The sequence below is a fragment of the Erinaceus europaeus genome, chromosome 8 (genome assembly GCF_950295315.1).
Source record: "Erinaceus europaeus chromosome 8, mEriEur2.1, whole genome shotgun sequence".
NCBI lineage: Eukaryota > Metazoa > Chordata > Mammalia > Eulipotyphla > Erinaceidae > Erinaceus > Erinaceus europaeus.
The window spans coordinates 114,202,514-114,223,037 of NC_080169.1; the positions used below are offsets into that span (position 1 = coordinate 114,202,514).

Sequence of the window (20,524 nt, forward strand, 5' to 3'; positions counted from 1 at the left end):
TGGTTTTGTTTGAAAGAATGAATTGGATTTTACAACTGTATATCCATGCAGATGTTCTGACTAAGGACTATTCACGGTACTCAGATGGCATATAATATGAAGACCAAGCTTCTGATGCAAACATTTTTTTTCTCATGCCATTTTCATTTTCCTTGAGGCTCAGTGTCAATATTTTTTTCTTTCTAATTTTTATTAGATAGAACAGAGGGATATTGCGAGAGGAGGGGGAGATAGAGAGAGAGAAAGATAGACATCTTTAAACCAGCTTCACCACTTGTGAAGCGTACCCTTTACAGTTGAGCGAGGGGGCTCGAACTCTGGGTCCTTGTGCTTGAGTACTATGTGCATTTAACTGGGTGAACCACTGTCCAGCCCCCTTGATTCAATCTTTACAATTCTGTAATAGTTAGTATATGGCAAACACCCACCTTGTAATCTAAAAACTGCAAAATTACAAGTGAAACTCCTTTTGTGCTGCCTTATTTTCCTTTCCCCTAGGGTATAACCCCCTCCTGAATTAGATGTTTATAATTCTTGTGCATTTCTTCACACCCTTATGTACCTTTATATGTGCACTGATGTTTTGTAGGCATTTTTTCTATATTTATTTATTGTTGTGGCTATCATTGTTGTTGTTATTGATGTTGCCATTGTTGGATAGGACAGAGAGAAATGGATAGGGGAGGGGAAGACAGAGAGGGGGGAGTGACAGACAGACACCTGCAGAACTACTTCACTGCTTGTGAAGCGACTTCCCTGCAGGCGGGGAGCCAGGGACTCAAACTGGGATCCTTACACCAGTCCTTGCACTTTGTGCCACATGCGCTTAAACTGTTGTGCTACCACCTGACATTTTGTAGGTATTTAAGACTCACATCAGTGGTGTTATACTGTGTGAATTGTACTGAAGCCAGCTTATTCATGCAAGGATATGTGAGATCATTTGTGTTTTGCATCACTGCTGAGTAGTACACTTAGATGAATATATCACAAGTTATGCATCTATCAATACATAATTTGGTGTTTTAAGATTAGTTACTATTTGAGCTCCATTTAAAACTATTATGCATTTTGATTCCAGAATCCTTGTGTTTCTTTTCTTGCAATACTAGAGAGAGTGGGAGACAGGGAAGAGATAGAGGAGGAGAGAGGGAGAATAGGACCATTTCACCACTTGCGAAGCTTCCCCCATGTATGGTGAGCCTATATGGTACCAAGGGGCTGACTCTAGTCCTCAAGCATAGTAAGGCACTTCTAGTGAGCAATCTCCCCACCTCAGAATCCCCATGTTTAGCCACTAACCATTTTAATTTGCTTTGGTTGTCTGATATTGACCCTTCAATCTACTTATAAATGGTCTCTGAAAGCTCATAACCTAGAAGCAAAGAGAAACAGTAAATCACCACACTATCTGACATATCTATCATTCAAGGGACTAGGAGGCGGTTCACCAGTAGAGTACACACTCATTACCACACAAAAGACTCTAGTTCTTTTTCATCACTTGGGAGAGCCTGCAGGAGAGAAACTTCACTAGTGTTGAAGTGGTGCTATGGTGTCTCTCCTACTCTCTCTGCCTCTATCTCACTCTCTGTTTCTCGCCATCTAAGAGAAAAAAATACGGCTTCTGGGAGTGGTAGAGTCATATAGGCTTCAAGTCCCAGAGATAATTCTGGTGACAAATAATAAAAAAAAAGGAATACTACTCAATTTTTAAAAAATGATAAAATCCTCCCTTTTGCCTCATCTTGAATGGAATTTGAAGAAGTCATGGTAGGCCCAGGTGTTGGCACAACTGGTTAAATGCTTACATTACAGTATGGAAGGACCCTGGTTCAAGCTCCCGGTCCCACTTTCAGGAGGAAAGCTTCATGATTGGTGAAGCAGGGCTGCAAGTGTCTCTCTGTCTCTTTCCCTCTTTATCTCCCCCTTCCCTCTTGATTTCTGGATGTCTCTGTGCAATAAATAAAGAAAATAAAATAATACAAAGAAATAAAAATGGAGCAGGTATTCATATGTGGAGGTAGTTATTTTCAGAAGATGCTGGTGAGGGAAAAATAAATTAAACAAGCTTTATGATCTCCATCTATGCCAGTATTTCCCCTCCAACTTTATAACCCAGTTCAAAATGTTCCCTTGTTAGATTAATTTATGTTTGGATGACCACACATAAATGTCTAACTATCCTGTAACCTGAATTTCAGTTCATTTACAGGAATCTGCTATTGTTTTCCAACCAGATGGCATGATGTAAATGTCCTTTGTAATAAGTTCCAAACCACACTTACCATTTTCCTCAAATCCAGTCCAACTTCCTTATTCTGACTGGTGATTACACCTCATTACAACACACTCACCCGTGAAAAACCTCCTCAGTTCTTCCTTCTCTGATGAAAACCATCTCGAGACAGTAGCTGATGTTTTTCAAAAGCTCTCATTTTTGTTGTACCTTTTCTACCCCATTCCTAGTGTGACCACTTCACTATAGTTGGAGCTCAGATATTTTGCCTCTGTACATTCAAGCAAATATTAGAACACACCTTTAGACAAATCTTTATAAAGCAACATCTATTATATATGACCAAGTGACTTCCCTATTTAAGGCTCTGTTATAACTAACAAAAACAAGTATCAACACTTGATTTTGGATATATAATCTATATGATATCACCTACATGTATAGGACATTCTGTATTTATTTCTGCCCTTAAACCACTGTCTCTGACACTACATTTAAATTCAGGCCTGAATTCTGGTCACTCCCCGACTCTTGACAAGACTCCTTGCAGTGTCCTGTGATGGTATGAGTAAATAGGCCATGTTCATTTATCATTGAATCACACTTAGATCCTATCTTGAAAGTCCATAGTCTTCTTCAGGGAAATCATCTGCTGCCCTGCATTTCTCCTCCTTTTCTTTTCTGTTTTCCTTTTTCTTTTTTTATTTATAAAAAGGATACATTTACAAAAACCATAGGATAATAAGGGTACAACTCCACACAATTCCCACCACCAGAACTTCGTGTCCCATTCCCTCCCCTGATAGCTTTCCTATTCTTTAACCCTCTGGGAGTATGGACCCAAGGCCATTGTGGGATGTAGAAGGTAGAAGATCTGGCTTCTGTAATTGCTTCCACACTGACCATGGGTGTTGACAGGTCAATCCACACTCCTAGCCTGTCTCTCTCTTTCCCTAATGGGGTAGGGAATGGTGAATCAGAGCTCCAGGAAACATTGGTGGGGTTGTCTGTCTAGGGAAGTCTGGTTGGCATCTTGCTAGCATCTGGAACCTGCTGGCTGAAAAGAGAGTTAACATACAAAGCCAAAAAATTGTTGACGAATCATGAACCTAAAGGCTGGAATAGTGCAGATGAAGAGTTGGGGCGGGGGTCCTCCATTTTGTCGATAGCTAGTAGGAATATTATAGTTATATTCCAAAGGGCCTGTGGCTATACTATTTTTTTTTGGTTTTTTTTGCTTTTTGTTTGTTTTCCCCTGAACCTGAAATCTGATATGTAGGTGGATCCATGTTATTGTCTGGGGAGATGATGTCATGGCTAGAAAAAGGATCAGAAAGCTTGATCAGAGAAGAGAGTAGCTCCCAAATATGGGAAAGGTGTATAAATATTATTGACTATAAACCCCATTTATTGATCTGATCTGAGGCCCATATTCAGCTTAGAAGCCTATGTGACCTCTGCATCCCTGTAGATCTGAGCTCACATTCTGTGGTCATGAGTAGGAACATTCCAAGCTGCCCCACCCAATATGGACCCATCTTCCTCAGGTGTAGCATAGAGTATGTTGTCCAGCCTCCCTTCAGAGGATAGAACATTCTCTACCATTGTTGATTCACGTGGAGGGCAATGTCCTATGTTGGGGTCTCTTTTGTTGTTCCTGATAGAGATGACTGGTAACAATGGAGATAGGGATTCTTTCTAGGTCTAGGTCCATCATGTCTGTGTGGGAACCTCAGGACTCCCTGAGTAGGGCCCCAGCTTATGGGGTAGCCTGATAGTGACTAAAGAGTCTTTGTTAGAGTATGACAGTCTCTTGCCCTTATTCAACTTTTGCAGTCCTTGCTTTGCTAAGGTTAGCTTTGGAGTGAGAGAACTGTAATAGGAAGCATGTGAGGAGAGTACCTAAGTCTAATTAGATACTGTTTCATCAGGAACTTTATACTGACTCACTGAAGACTACTGTGTACTTTTGCTTCCAGGTATATATTTTGCCCTAATTTAAGGATACATGTGAACATATGCTGTATCTCATGGGACCTGGTCTATATCTAGGTTTAGGACTTTGTTAGGAAGTGAATCACCTGGAATGGCAATAGAGAATTCTATGAAAGGAAAGGTCTCTCCTGAGTAATGAGGTTGAAGGGTTGACATGCCATGCCTGTTGTCTCTGGACACAGTCTGAAGTGAAGCATGCTAAGGTAGTACTCCTTGCATAGATTAGGTTGGGATTGGCGGATGCAATATCATTTGGTATGAAATGAAATAAGCATGCAGGAAAATGAGCCCCACCATAAAGGTTCCAGGACTGGGGGAAATATAGGCTCTACAGAGGAAGTGGGAGGTTCCTGCTGTCTTAGGGTTTAAGAAGGAAATAGATAGTTATTGCTATAATCACATTATATAGCAATTGGGTTAACTTTGATATATCCCTTTGTTAAGATCATCATAATTTATGTCCTTTGACATTATTTGTAGATAGCTGAGCTACCAGTTGCTTCTGTTTCCCTGATCCAAACTTTGAAAGAGTCAACATATCAAAGATTCAGCCTATGTATTAAAAAGACTCAGTCTGTGACTTAAAATGTTTGAGACATACAGTTTTTCCCTTCTCATATTAATTAGTGATTTATATGACTACAAATTAATAGGAGTGTATATAAACACCATTCCCACCACCAAAAGACTGTGTCCCATCCCTTTGCCCCCCTTCACCCCATGAAGCTGAACATCTACCCTCATCCTCAACCCAGGGTTTTTTCTTTGGTGCCCTACTCCAAATTTAGTCAAATCCTGCTTTGAGTTTCCCTTTCTCTTTTTCTTTCTCAACTTCTGTTGATGAGTGGGATCATCCCATACTTGTCTTTATATTTCTGACTTAGCTCACTTAACATAATTCCTTCTAGCTCCATCCAAGATGGGTCAGAGAAGGTGATTTCATTGTTCCTAATAGCTGCATAATATTCCATTGTGTATATATACCACAGCTTTCTCAGCCACTCATCTGTTGTTGGGCACCTGGGGCGCTTCCAGGTTTTAGCTATTATGAATATAGGTGTACACATATCTTTTTGGTTGGGTGTTATGGAGTCCTTGGGGTATATCCCCAAGAGGCTCCCAAGAATTACTGGGTCATATGGAAGGTCCATGCCTAGCCTTGTTAGAGTTCTCTAGACTTCTCTCCACATAGGCTGTATCAATTACATTCCCACCAGCAATGCAGAAAAGTTCCTCTGTCCCCACAGCCTCTCCAGAATTTGTTGTTGCTGTCCTTTTTGATGTATGCCATTCTCACAGGGGTGGGGTGGTATCTCCATGTTGTCTTTCTTTGCATTTCTCTGACTATCAGCAACATGGAGCAATCTTTCATGTGTTTGTTAGCCTTTAGTATTTCTTCTGTAGTGAATGTTTTGTTCATATCCTCTACCCATTTTTGGATAGGGTCATTTGCTTTTTTGTTGCTAAGTTTGCTGAGCTCTTTGTATATTTTGGTGATTAATCTCTTGACTGATGTATGGCATGTGAAGATCTTCTCCCATTTTGTGAGGGGTCTCTTTGTTTGTGTGATAGTTTCTTTGGCTGTGAAGAAGCTTTTCAATTTGATGTAGTCCCATTGATTTGTTTCTGCTCTAGTATTCCTTGTAATTGGGTTTGTTTCATCAAAGATGCCCTTGAGGTTTAGGTGGGAAAGTGTTTGACCAATGTTTTCCTCTAAATATTTGATAGTTTCTGGTCTAACATTTAGGTCCTTGATTCCATTTAGAGGTGATTTTTTGTTTCTGGTGAGATAAGGTGGTTCAGTTTCATTCTTGTGCATTTTTCAACCCAGTTTTCCCAGCACCATTTATTGAAGAGGGCCTCCTTATCAAAGATTAGATGTCCATAGGTATGGAGGTTTATTTCTGGGCTTTCAATTCTGCTCCACTGGTCTGTATGACTATTTTTGTTCCAGTACCAGGCAGTTTTGATGATGATGGCCTTATAATAATATAATTTGAGATCTGGGAATGTGATGCCTCCATTTCTGTTTCTTTTCCTCAAGACTGTTTTGGCAATTCTAGTGTTTTCTGGTTCTAGATAAATGATTGTAGTTTTTTTTTTTTCAATCCTCTTAAAGAATCTTGGTGGAACTTTGATGGGAATTGCATTAAATTTGTATATGGCTCTGGGGAGTATATTCATTTTGATGATATTAATTCTTCCAGTCTCTGAGCATGGCATGTCTTTCCATTTCTTGGTATCATTTTCTAATTCTTTGAATAGTGACTCATAGTTCTCAATATACAAGTCTTTCACTTCTTTGGTTAGGTTTATTCCTAGATATTTTATTGTTTTTGCTACAACAGTGAATGGGTGTGATTTCTGGATATCCTCTTCTTCAGACTTAGTGTCAGCATAAAGAAATTCCACTGATTTCTGTACATAGATTTTGTAGGCTGACACCTTGTTCTATTGCCTATTAACTTCTAGTAACTTTCTGCTGGATTCTTAGGTTTTTCTATGTATACTATCATATCATCTGCAAATAATGAGAGCTTGACTTCTTCCCTTCCAATCTGTATTTCTTTGATTTCTTTCTCTTGCCTGATTGCCCCGACCAGCGGGGCGGTGAACAGGGGCTAGGAACCTAAAAGACCTGGAATGACAGGGACAAGAGACACGAAAGAATGACAGCAAGACAAGTTTCTGATCAAGCTGCAAAATTTTATTGTGTTCACAGGCATTTTAAGGCTTTGGGAAAGGGGGAGCATAGGGGGAAGGGGGAGGCAGAGATTGCGGTGGAGGGTCCCTTGCAACTATTTTTGTTAAACTATAACTATATGGTATGTCACTATAACTATATGGTATGTCACTTAGTTTCTGGCAAACATCCTTCCTACGGGAATTAGAAACTTATCTCAAGGGCTTCTGTTGTTTCAAGGATTAGCTTCTATCAAGCAGAGAAATGGCTCCTGGCATATCCTCCCTTCATTATAATTTAACTTGAGGCAGGCAATCTGGGGTGAGGAGCAGAGACCTTAACAGCAGGTTTGGTGGGCATAACCAGAGGAGGGAAGTATTGACCCGATTCCTCCCGTGGGGTGAGTGCAAAACCAATCTTCCCGCATCTTATAAGGCTCTCGGTGTCTTTTTGGGGAGGGGAGGCAGAGCCACGGTTTCTAGGAAAACAATTTTTGTTGTTGACACCAACCTCCATGCAAATCAGGTTTGCTTCACGGGGGACTCAGAGTTGGATGATAGGGTCCTCCCCCTGCAGTGCTTTGCCTTGCATCCCTTACTGGTGTCCTTGCCCTGCCAAGGTTGGATGTCTCGATGCATAATTCTGATTTTTATGCCATCTGAAAAGGAGGTCTGTCATCCTCAGGTTCAGCCAGGCCTCTATCAGCCAAATCAAGTCTGTGATAATGTATTTGCAGAGGTTTTGATGCCAAGGAGTCAATCTGCTGTATTATAAAATCAGTAATCTTATTAAAAATAAATGGTCTTAAGGTAATCATTAACAAAAGACTAATCAAGGGTCCCATAAGGGGCTCTGTAGTGACTCAAGACTATTTGTGGTGGAGTCTATAACCTGTTGTAATTTGTCAGAAAATTCATGGGAGGAATATATAGAGTGTCCTAGCGTGCCACCAGCAAGTCTAAGGGAAGCAGTCAGTGGATGTTATGTCCAGGGGAAGAAACACAGCACGTCTGGTCTTCTGGTGGTGAAATTTTTCTTCTTCATAGAGGGTCAGCTGTGGAACAAGCAAGGAGGCAAGGACAAGGTAGAGAAGAATTGACATGAAAATATAGGATGGTGTTGTACCAAAACACAGAGGAGGTGCATACACATTAGAAGTCAAGGTGAGGTTCCTTGAACATCGAGGAATATTTTGAGAAAAGTGAGCAGTCAATAAACATGCAAAGATGAAGTCAGCAGTGGTAGGTCAGCAGAAAGAGAAGACTTGGATAGGCTGGTGCGGTTAGCTGGAGTATATACTGCCATGGCGTCCTTTGTGGTAAGGACTTGCCAACAGGGACTGTGGATTTTGCAAGAGCAATAATGTCATCCACCATAATAAAAGGAAAACAAACATGGACATCCAGTGTTGAAAAAGAGAAAAAGAATATGTCTCTGTGACTGGAAAAGTGGGTGGCTTTGTCAATGAGATACAATAAATGGACAATTCGAATTTTTGTACTGGAATTAGAAACTTATCTCAAGGGCTTCTGTTGTTTCAAGGATTAGCTTCTATCAAGCAGAGAAATGGCTCCTGGCACCTGATTGCTATGGAAAGAACTTCTAATACTATGTTGAAGAGTAATGGTGTTAATGGACAGGCCTGGCTAGTCCTCAATCTGAGGGGGGATGCTTTCAGTTCATGTCCATTGGGTATAATGTTGGCTGTAGGCTTGCTATATATGGACTCTACTATCTTGGTGAATTTCCCATTTATTCCCATTTTTTTTTGTAGTGTTTTGAGCATGAATGGGTGTTGGATTTTGTCAAAGGCTTTCTCTGCATCTATTGAAATAATCATATAGTTTTTGATTTTGTTTTTATTAATGTGGTGAATGACATTGATTGACTTATGTATGTTAAAACCAGCCTTGCATTCCTGGGATAAATCCATTTGGTTGTGATGAACAATCTTTTTGATATACTGCTGTATCCAGTTGGCCCAGATCTTGTTTAATATTTTGGCATCTATGTTCATCAGAGATATTGGCCTGTTGTTTTCCTTTTTTTGTGTCCCTGTCTGTTTTTTGTATTAGGGTGATGTTGACTTCATAGAAGTTATAAGGGTGTGCTCCTGTTTCATCAGTCTTGTGAAAGAGCTTTAGAAGTATAGGTACTAACTGTTCCCTAAAGGTTTTGTAGAATTTGTTTGTGAAGCCATCTGGTCCAGGACTTTTGTTGTTGGGGAGATTCTTAATAACTGTTTTGATTTCTTTGTCTGTGATTGGTGCATTTAGGTTTTGTAGTTCCTCTTGGTTCCTTTTTGGAAGGGCATATGTTTATAGGAATCCTTCCATTTCTTCCAGATTCTCTAGCTTGGTGGTGTATAGTTCTTTGTAGAAGTTTCACATGATTTTCTAGATTTCTGTGGTGTAAATTGTGAAATCTCCTTTATCATTTACAATTCTATTTATTTGAGTCTTCTCCATTTTTTTTTTCTTTTAGTGAGTCTGGCTAGGGGTTTGTCAATCTTGTTTAATTTTTCAAAGAACCAACATTTGGCTTCATTGATATGGTTCTCTTATTTTCAGTGTTGTTTATTTCTGCACTAATTTTAGCGATTTCTGTCCTGCTAGTTGCTTTAGGGCTCCTTTGTTCCTTTTCCTCTAAGTCCTTAAGGTGCTTAATAAGGTCGTTTATTTGAGCTTTTTGTTCACTAATATGTGATTGTATGGCTATGATTTTCCCTCTCAGTACTGCTTTAGCTGTGTTCCAAATATTTTGATAACTAGTGTCTTCATTTTTATTTGTTTCCAGGAACATTTGAATTTCTTGCTTGAGTGCTTCTCTGACCCAGTGGTTCTTAGCAGTATGCTGTTAGTTTCCAAATTCTGTGACTTTTAATAATTATCTCTTTCTTGTTGAATGTTAGCTTTATTCCACTGCAGTCTGAGAAGATACTTGGGATGACTCCAATGTTCTTGAATTTGTTGATTCTGTCTTTATGGTCTAAATGGTCTATCCTTGGGTATGTGCTCTGTGAGTGTCAGGCTAGCAATGCAAGAGAGAGATGACCCAGGAACCAAGCTCATGGGCAATTCAAATCTTTATTCATCCGAGCACCCTAGAATCGGGTAGTAGCACACCTGGTTAAGTCATGTGGCACAAACTGCAATGGCCAGTGTCAGCCTCCTGGTCTGTGCCCACGCTTCTCCAGGTTAGACGTGCCCACGCTTCTCCAGGCTGGAACATGAAAGAGGAAAGTAGGAAATGAAAGTGGCTTGACAATACCATACATGGTTAGAAAAGGGGTGGAGAAAGGTAAAAGGGGGCTAGGAAAGGTAGGGCTTCATTAGCAACTGTTGCTAGGGGTTTAACTGGCAAGATTAATAATACCCGGTGCTCTTGAGTGTAGGAAAAGAATATATTAAATGAGCAGAATGGGTGTGGTAATAGGGTGGAGGCCTTAAGTCATTCGTAAGACAAAGCAGAAGGTTGATATATAGATAATAAAATGGCAGGCCATAGTATCAAGAAATGCAGGGTGAAGCAGGGGGAGCTGGCTTAATGTTTTAAGGAATGCCAGATTTTCCTTTCTGGCCTCTGTTTGCCAGCCCAAGAGTGGGTTATAGGACTCTTTTTTGCTGTCACCATGACCACCCCTTGTTCACCCTCCTACTGATGGCCCAGTATCCTACCCTATCCAGAGAATTCCCAGGTCACAATCTGCTGCTTTTTGGAGCTCAAGTAAGCTGCTGATTCCAAGTTGCCATCTTGGCTCCAACCCCACATTTCTCCTTCTTATGCCCCCCCACCTCTCTCTCTCTCTCTCCTTCTTACCTCCAGGGTTATCGCTGGAGCTTGGTGCCAGCACTATGAATCTATTGCACCTGATGGCCTTTTTTTTTTTTTTTCCCTTTCCATTTTATTGGCTAGGACACAGAGAAGTTGTGAGGGGAGGATAAGTAGAGAGGGAGAGAAAGAAAGATAGACACCTGCAGACCTGCTTCACTACTTGTGAGGTGTTGTGACTCCAACATGAGTTTGAGACTATTAGCATACGAATAAACCTCATCCTGAGGTGGGACACACAGAGTAGGGAAGGTATAAAAGCAGAGACTTTGACAAGGTTGCTCTCTTTTGGCTGCTGCTTCTTCTCCTGGTCAGAAGCAACTCAGCGGAGGTGCCCCAGGTATCCATCATGGCCACTTCTCCTGGGAACTGAACACGTGTGATTCTGCTAACTGGTAAACTTTTAAACCCCTCTATAGCCATGAACAACCTCTATCAGAGCTGATAATTGTTTACCTTATGGGACTAAACTTTGATGACTATACTCAGACTTTATGGACCTAGCGTACACTCAACCCTTAATGATAATTTCTTATTTTGCATTTTACCTGTTTCACCCTAATAAACCTTGTAATGGTTAAACTGATTCCCAGCTCCTAGTTGTGAATCCTTTTACATGACACAGCAGCCCCCCAAACCCCCTTTTAAGTTAAATTATAACACTGAGGGTCCCCTTTGTAGGTGGGAACTGTGGGCTTGAACCTGCATCTTTGCCACGGGTCCTTGCACTAGGTGTGCTTAACCAGGTATGCTACCATTGGGACCTCTTATTTATCTATTTATTTATTCCCTTTTGTTGATCTTGTTGTTATGTTGTTGTAGTTATTATTGTTGTTGTTATTGATGTCATTGTTGTTGGATAGGACAGAGAGAAATGGAGAGGGAAGGAGAAGACAGAGAGGGGGGGAGAAAGACAGACACCTGAAGACCTGCTTCACCGCTTATGAAGCAACTTCCCTGCAGGTGGGGAGCTGGGGGCTTGAACCAGTATTCTTATGCCAGTCTTTGTGCTTTGCACCACGTGTGTTTAACCTGTTGTGCTACTGCCCAACTCCCTAGTGTCCTCTTTTTTATGGTATTTCTTGCAGAGTAGAAGAAGAAATAAATTTGAAAGAAGAAATTCATTTTAAAAATTCAATTGAAGAAAAGTTAAGAAAGGTGTGTCACTACCTAGTTAAGTGCACAGATTACAGTGTACGAGGACTCGAGTTGAAGCCCCTGGTCCCCACCTGTAGGGGAAAGACATCATGAATGGTGAAGTGGGTCTGCAGATGTCTCTCTGTCTCTTTCCCTCTCTATCTTCCCCTCCCCTCTCAGCTTCTCTCTCTCTCTATTCAGTAATAAATAAACTATTTTTTAAAATGTTAAGGGTAATTTTATTTAAGAGATCAACTTAAGTTCAAGCACAAACATTTTAAAGATTTTAAAGGATTGAGAGAGAATTCAGGAGAGGTGTGTGCTGGTAATAGGGTCCTAGCCGTGTATAACTTCCAGAAAATAACAGGGGCAGGTAGGTCCAGGTTTGGGATTTTTGGGGCCTTCTCTAGTCCCACACACTCAACTCTGAATAGTCTTGCTTTAGGTTCATGAGTAGTCAACAATTTATTCTGCTTTATATCTTAACTCTTTTTCAGCTACCAGGTTCCAGATACTACCATGATTTAAACTTGACTTCCCAGAGCAGATGACCCCACCAATAAGTCCTGGAATCCCACTTCCCCAGATTCTTGCCCCACTAGGGAAAGAGAGACAGGCTGGCAGTATGGATCAACCTGCCAAATGCCCATGTTCAGTGGGGAAGCAATTACAGAAGCCAGACCTTCCACCTTCTGTACCTTCCACCTTCTGTACCATCTTCTATCAAGGGAGGGGATTGGATAGAGTTCTGGTGGTAGGAATTATGTGGAAATGTTTCCTTCTTATGCTATATTTTTGTCAAAATTTTCATTTTATAAATAAAAATTAAAAAAGATAAAATTTTGTCATTTGCATCAAAATGGAAGCAACTCTTGATTATGCAAAATAAAATAAGTCAGAAGGAAAAAAAAAAGAGAAAAAGAGGAAGAGAGAAAGAAGAAGAAAAGAATACACCATCAAAGCTTCCTGCAGTGTAGTATGAGTCAGGCTCCAGCCTGGGTCTTGCACGTAGCAAAACAGTGCACCATCCAAGTGAGCTATTTTTTAAAATTATTAATTTATTAAAAAAATAGAAAATACCAACAAAACCATAGGCTAAGAGGGGTAACATTTCACACATTTCCCACTACCAGAGTTCCATATCCCATCCCCTCCACTGGAAATTTTCCTATTCTTTATCTCTTTGGGAGTATAAACCCAGGATCACTATGGGGTGCACAAGATAGAAGGTCTGGCTTCTGTAATTGCTTCTCTGCTAGACATAGGCATTGTCAGGTCGATCCATACTCCCAGCCTGTTTCTATCTTTCTCTAGTTGCATAGGACTCAAGTGAGGTGGGGTTCCAGGACACAATGGTGAGGTCATCTGCCTGTGGAAGTCAGGTTGGAGTTATGGTAGCATCTGCAACTTGGTGTCTAAAAAAGCATTAAGATATAAAGCAGAACAAATCGTTTAATAATCAGGAATCTAAAGACAAGAATATAGCAGATGAGATCTGGGGTCTCCATTTTGGAAAAAGCTACTAGGTTTATTTTAGGTATATTCCAAGGGGCCCATGACTTTATTAATTTTTACCTGAGCCTGACAGCTAACATGTAGGTGGACCAAAGGTATTGTCTGAGGAGATGGTGTCAGAGTTGGAAATAGGATTTGAAAGCTGGATCAGGGCAGAGAGTAGCTCCCAAGTGAGCTATTTTTCTAGCCTAGTCAGGTTTTTAAAAAATATTTATTTATGTATTCCCTTTTGTTGCCCTTGTTGTTTTATTGTTGTAGTTATTATTGTTGTCATCGTTGTTGGATAGGACAGAGAGAAATGGAGAGAGAAGGGGAAGACAGAGACAGGGAGAGAAAGACAGACACCTGCAGACCTGCTTCACTGCTTGTGAAACAACTCCCCTGCTGGTGGGGAGCCAGGGGCTTAAACCAGGATCCTTTCACCAGTCCTTGCACTTTGTGCCACCTGCGCTTAATCCACTGAACTACCACCCACCTCTTTTTTTAAATTTCTTTATTGAGGAGATTATTTGTTTATAGTTGACAGTAATATACAATAGTTTCTACATGAATAACATTTCCCAGGTTTCCACATAACAATTCAACCCCCACTAAGTCCTCTTCTAGCAGGTTCCAGGTTCTGAATCTTCTCCTCAGTTTTTGGTTTTTTTTCTCTTGATTTGACTTTGTAATTGACAACACTGTCACAGGGGCTGGTGGGATATATATATATTATAATATATATATGTATATATATATTATAATATATATACACAGTATATATATATATTATAATATATATACACAGTATAATATATATAATACAGTATATATAATGCAATATATATATCAATAGACTATATAGAATTTCACACTAGGACAGGTTTTCAGGTAACCCTTGCTATTGTATTGAGGAAAGCAAGTTTAACTTTTGAAGAGAGAAGATAAGGGTTAACTGGTGGGGTCAGGATGAAGACAGTCACACAGGGACAGTCATTTATGGAGACCACAAGCATTCCACTCCCATATGGAACATGGACATTTTGCTTGACCATGTCTGCACACATATTCCCCATGCCAGTGGGAAAGAAATAAAAAGTTACAAAGGAAACAGAAGTGGGACAGGTCTTAGGAAGCCCAAAGGGATTACTTTGCACATTGTAGGGAGAGGTTTCAATAAGGTAATCATACCTGGTGATTTCAGCAGACCAATGGGGAGCTGGCCCAGGTGTGACATAGTGTTTAAGTGGGGCCGGATGGTGGCGCACCTGTTTGAGCACACATGTTACAATGCACAAGGACCTGGGTTTGAGCCTCTGGTCCCCACCTGCAGGGGGAAAGCTTTGCAAGTGGTGAAATGGTTCTTCTACTCCTCTCCCTCTTGATTTCTGGCTATCAAATAAATAAATAAAGATAATAAAATTTTTTTTTGCCTACTACATGGGAGGGGATTTCTTCTCTTCAGGCCCTTGGGGAGAGCTATTCCCTGAACCTTTCTGCACCTTACTATAATTTTGGCACTATTCTTACCTCCCAGCTGTAATTAAAGAAATTTGGACCAAGCATACCTGATCACAACAGAATCTGTCTTGTAATTTTTTAAAAAATTATTTATTTATTTATTTATTATTGGATAGAGACAGAGAAAAAGTGAGAAGGGATAGAGAGAGGGAAAGAGACAGAGGAACACCTGCAGCCCTGCTTCACCGCTTGTGAAGCTTTCCCCCTACATGTGGAGACCAGGGCCTTGAACCCGAGTCCTTGTGCACTATACGCTGTACATTTAACCAAGTGTGCCACCACCTGGCCCTCTTTCAGTTCCTTCAAGGTACCCGTGATGAACCCTCATGGGAGTGAACTGGCGGGTCTTGGGGTTTCCAAGCTCCCAAACTGAGTAAGAAGAAAGCAGCTAGAGACAACCTCCCCTTCCCCCCCCCCCTCCAGGGGACTTTCTGCTAAAAGTGACTGATTTGACTGAGGCCAGCAGAGGGTTGGGTAAAGGGAGTCTTAAAGGGGAAGGAAAGAAGTGCAGATTTCTAGTCAGATAATCAATCTTTGTTAACATCTCCAGACTATCTGCTGTGGGGGAACCATTTAGTTCCATGGCCAAACCTCTGATGAATCTCTTTTTAGGGCAAAGGATTTAAGAATTCACAGTGATGGCTGTTTTTGACCATTCTTTTTATGAATTGGCCTCAGGGAAAGGGGATGATGTCCATTTAAGAGCTAATGGCTGTCTTTTAACTCCTGCCTTAATCTGCCTCAGGGGCTCCTCATCTCAAAACAGAGGAGGGGGTTGGGAGCAGGAGTGTTTATTTGTGATGTGGAGGAACAAATGGCTGTTTGGTTATATTAATTCAGCTAAGCCAGAAAGATAAAGATGAGTATGGGACTTAGTTTATTTTATTAAGACAAAAGCAAGGGACAAATGACATTCTAGTAGTGTAGACTTTGGTGGTTTTATTCTCCTATGGTGACATAAATGTTGAGGCAGAGGGAGCAGCTACCTGGAGCTATTCCCCAGTTCCCTCCTGCGGGGTTCTAGACTGACTTCCATATGGAAGAATCACAAAGAGAACCAGTAATGTTTCAGGGAGAAGATGAGTACTTATTGGGTGGGAGCAAGTGCCACTATGTAGACATGCAGACCCCTGAGACAGAGAGAGACAGAGAGACACAAAGGCCCTAACTTTCTGATCTTCCCAGCTTTGCAAACCTTTCAGAAGGAGGGCAGGACCCTCAGGGAATGTGCTTCAACCTTTGTCTTCAGGTGTTCTCCTCTGTCTCCATCTGTATGTTGTGACCTTTGCAGGTAGGGAGGCATGCTGAGATAGGATATACAGATATACTGAGCTTCTGGCTCACCTCTGGGCCCTTCCCCTGGCTTCCTAGAGGGTGCAGGGGAGGGGTGTTGCTTTTCCTAAACTGGCCTTATGTTAGAAAGGGAGAGAGAGAAAGAGAGACAAACAGACAGACAGAGAGAGAGAATTCTAAATGGCAGCTCCCCTGGTTGGATGCATATGTTACCATGCACAAAATACCTGGACTCAGGCCTCCAGTCTCCACCTTTGAGGTGGGGGAAGCTTCATGAATGGTGAAACAGTACTGGAAGCATCTCTTTTTCTCTCTCCTTCCCCCTCTCGTTCTTTTTTCTTTGTCATATAAAAAATTAAAAATAAAACAGGATTTTATGATTGGGGAGGGGACAGGAGATAGTTCTGGCACCCTATGTGCTTTGTGATGCAAACAGCTGGCTTCAAACCCTGGGACCACATGGACTGTCACAGGACAGAAGAAAGTTCTGGCACCTTGGTGTCCCTCTTTCTCTCTCTTGTCTGTCTGAAGTAAGAATGGAAAAGTCAGCTTGGGAGAGGAGAAATAAAGTCTATGTGAGGCCCAAGTAGTGAAAACACACATACATATAGAGAGGAGAAAGGGAGAGGGAGAGAGAGAGAGGAAGAGATAGAAGGAGAGAGAGAGAGAGAGAGACAGAGAGAGAGAGAGAGAGAGAGAGAGAGGAACCAGAGCATCACTCTGGCCTACACAATGCTAGAGATGGAATTTGGGACCTCACATGGGCAATTCTTGCACTCTACCTGTTGAATCACCTCCATCAGCCACTCTCTGCCATGTTATAGATGAAATTAGAGTTGGTTTCTGAAGTTCTTGTTTGTTTGTTTTTCTTTTTCTTTTTCCCCAGAACAATGATCAGGTCTGGTTTGTTGCCCTGCTGTGGAATGAACCTAAGACTTCAGCACCACAGGCACAAGAATCATTTGCAGAACCATTATGCTGTTCCCCCAGCTCTGGTTTCCAAAATCTTTTTTTTTTTATATATTTGTTTTATTAATTTATTTCCTTTTGTTGCCCTTGTTGTTTTATTGTTGTAGTTATTATTGTTGTTGTTGTTGTTGGATAGGACAGAGAGAAATGGAGAGAGGAGGGGAAGACAGAGAGGAGGAGAGAAAGATAGACACCTGCAGACCTGCTTCACCGCCTGTGAAGCGACTCCCCTGCAGGTGGGGAGCCGGGGTTCGAACCGGGATCCTTATGCCAGTCCTTGTGCTTTGCGCCACCTGCGCTTAACCCGCTGTGCTACAGCCCGACTCCCGGTTTCCAAAATCTTAAGAACAATCAGACGCATGTGTATCAGGAGCCCATGAGTCTCAGCAGAGCTCTCAGCAGAGCACTGATTTCCTGGACTCCACCCTCACCTTCCTGATGCTCTGAGCCCAGACCAGCAGGCTCCTCACAGCCCTCCTCAGCTTGGGGTTCCCTGTGATCAAGATGATGGCGTGTCCTGAGGGACAGGCTGCCATGACGCCCACACAGACCATGACTCCAACCTTCTTGTGCCACAGCAACAGCAGAGGTAAGGAGAGCAGTGCTGCTCCAAAAGACACGATGTAGAGGCAGAGAAAGGGCACCAGGGACTTGAGCGCTCTGATGTGGGCCTCCAGGCTGGGGTCACCAGCACCTCTGGAGCTGGCCCTCATGGTCTTCAGATGCCTCCCCAGGGAGACAATCAGCAACCCCGAGGAGCCCAGAAGAGTCAGGAATGTGGGGACAGTGTTCAGGCTGCAGTAGAGGAAGGAGTGGAAGAACAAGTTGAGCTTGGGCACCTGCAAGGCCTGCTCGGCACTGCCATTCAGGAAAAACACACTGTTGTCCAAGAAGCCAGTTTGGTTGAAGTAACACCCCAAGCAGAAGACAGTGCAGACTGCAGAGGAGAAGACGGCCCCAAGGACAAGCTGCCCCATCCTCTGGGAGACCCAGCGGGCCAGGTGGACCAGGCAGATATGAGAGAAGCGGATGATCTTGGAGCAGTAGAGGAGACTGAGGCAGGTGGCCAGCCAGAGGCTGGCTTGCTCGACAATCATCCAGAGCAAGATGATGGTCTGGTAGCTCAGGGTCAGTGGGTCTTTCATCTTCTGGAAGTAGATGAGCTGGATGGCCTCCAGGAAGAGCAGCCCATGCAGGAAGAGCCGGGTGAGGCTCAGACACAGCAGGACCAGGTTGCAGTGACTCAGCGGCTGTCTTCTCACCACGTCCCAGAGATTGACCAGGACAATGAAGCTGTTAACCAGGATCCCCAGGGAGAACTCCAGGATGGAGAGGACCAGAAAGGCACTCTTGACTCCATAGGACACGGTGATGACAGGACTCAGAGTCAGCATGCTGTCCCTGCTTCCTGGGTGGCTCTAAGACCCACCTGTTGCTTGACAGAGAAGAAAGACTGTTCATCCGCAGCTGAGACCTACCGTCAGAAGGCACCAAACTCTTGCCCTAGAGTAGGTGTAAGCTAATTCTTCGCAGGAAACTTAGAGGGATGAAGTTTCATAAGAATCTTTCTTGGACACCCATTGGCACATCCTAAGAGTAGAGGTATAATGCTTCCAGTTCTTTCATGACGCAGATGCTTATAATAAGCCCAGGTGTTTCTGTCCACTAGCCTCGCCTGAGGACCACACACCACTTGAGAGATGCAAATATGACAGGGTGTTATTTTTCCAGGCCAGCTTTTTGCATGGCTGTATGCATCTTAATGGGTAGAGAGCAGAGTTTGCTTATGGGCGTGGTGGAAACTGGCCACAGGCATAACCTCAGTGCTTAGTGATCTGAAGTTTTGGGAAGAGCCTTGTTTCCACTTGCATGCCACGTAAGACATTATGGATGAAACTGAAGGGCACTGCATTAAGTGAAACAAGCCAACACAAGAGAAGCACTGCATGGCCTCAGCTGTATGTGGACTCTGAGTCCCAGTTGCATTCAGAGGCAGTGAGGAGAAGGGTGGCTCCCAGGCGTGGAGAGATGCTGTTTGGAGAGTAAAAAAGTTACAGTCTTGAAGGGTGAAGCTGACTCAGCCATCTGGTAGCCAGTAGGCTGATTGTCTTTTTTTTTTTTTTTTAAAGATTTTATTTATTAACTAGAAAGATAGGAGAGAGAGAAAGAACCAGACATCACTCTGGTACATGTGCTGCTAGGGACTGATCCCAGAACCTCATGCTTGAGAGTCCGATGCTTCATCCACTGCACCACCTCCTGGACCATGCCAGTGGACTGATTGTATCACCAGTTAACAATATCACATTCCATACTAGAGCATTGCTGAGAGTCAGTCTCAGGGACCACCCTTCTTCAAACAAAACCTCACTATGGGGAGACATATCTCACTAGCTTGACTAAAGTATCTCCTACTAAGCATGTGTATATTGAAGCATTGTGCTTTAGGTGTGAGACAGCCACCATTTCATTCATAAGACCAAAAGCCCCACTGAATTTATAATCTGTAATATCAATAAAAAGATGACACTGAGGGAAAAAAGTAGGCAGAAAATGTGCAGTGCATTGTTGCGAAATTGGTACAATCTTGTTTAAAGATATTGAAGAAAGGCCTAAGTAAATATATTACATTTGTAGGTGAAACAAATGTCAGATGGTGTAATATACATATAATGTGGCAGGGGTAGATAGCATAATGGTTATACAAAGAGACTCCCATGCCTGAGGCTTTAAAGTCCCAGGTTTAATCCCTACACCACCATAAACCAGAGCTAAGCAGTGCTCTGAAAAAAAAAATTAAAAAAATATATATGTAATAACACTAGACAATAAATATTATAATGTATTCTTCCTTGAAGTCCTTCATCTTCCCATATTTTTGGCCTATTTATTTACATCGTTTCCTAATCTGAGAGTTATCTGTGTCTTCTGATTTTATTTGTTGCTCTTATATTTTATCATATTTATATATTTTCTTTTAACTAGAGCTTTGATTCATAAATAACTTTGATTGAAAAAGTGTTCCTTTCATTCTTGTTCTGAACAGTTCATATATGAGTTTGTGTTCATTTCATTGTTCTGTTAATTCACCTCCTCTGAGCTCAGAGTTCCCTTTGTCTCCGCCACCAGGTGGCAGTATTTCACCAGAGGAATTTAGAATAGGTGTTGGCTTTTTTTTTTTTTTTGAAGTCCTGGTGGAACCCACCTTCTCCACTGCACAAGCAGAAATAGACAATCATAGAGTTACACATCCTTCTATCAAGACAAGAGGCACCTCCTGTCACTACAGGATGTTCTGTGACAGCAGTCAATGCCTCTGGTGATCCTGCCAATTCAGGACTAGCAGGTAAGTGGTTATGGAT

At 42.0% G+C, this 20,524-nt stretch overlaps 2 protein-coding genes across 2 annotated transcripts in view; one reads left to right on the top strand and one right to left on the bottom strand.

Moving 5' to 3' along the window:
- Window positions 1-20,524, top strand: part of MGAM (maltase-glucoamylase) — a 169,720-nt gene that overhangs the window by 7,270 nt on the left and 141,926 nt on the right. The window lies entirely within an intron of this gene.
- On the bottom strand, window positions 17,077-20,062 carry TAS2R38 (taste 2 receptor member 38). The gene is made up of 2 exons (XM_060196726.1): window positions 17,487-20,062; window positions 17,077-17,183 (listed from the first exon to the last, which is right to left on the bottom strand). Exon 1 carries the CDS (start codon window positions 18,554-18,556, stop codon window positions 17,558-17,560), a length of 999 nt encoding a protein of 332 aa, XP_060052709.1. The 5' UTR covers window positions 18,557-20,062; the 3' UTR covers window positions 17,077-17,183; window positions 17,487-17,557.

Coding starts and splice junctions, on each gene's coding strand:
- TAS2R38 (XM_060196726.1), bottom strand. CDS start 18,556: ATGCTGACTCTGAGTCCTGTCATCACCGTGTCCTATGGAGTCAAGAGT.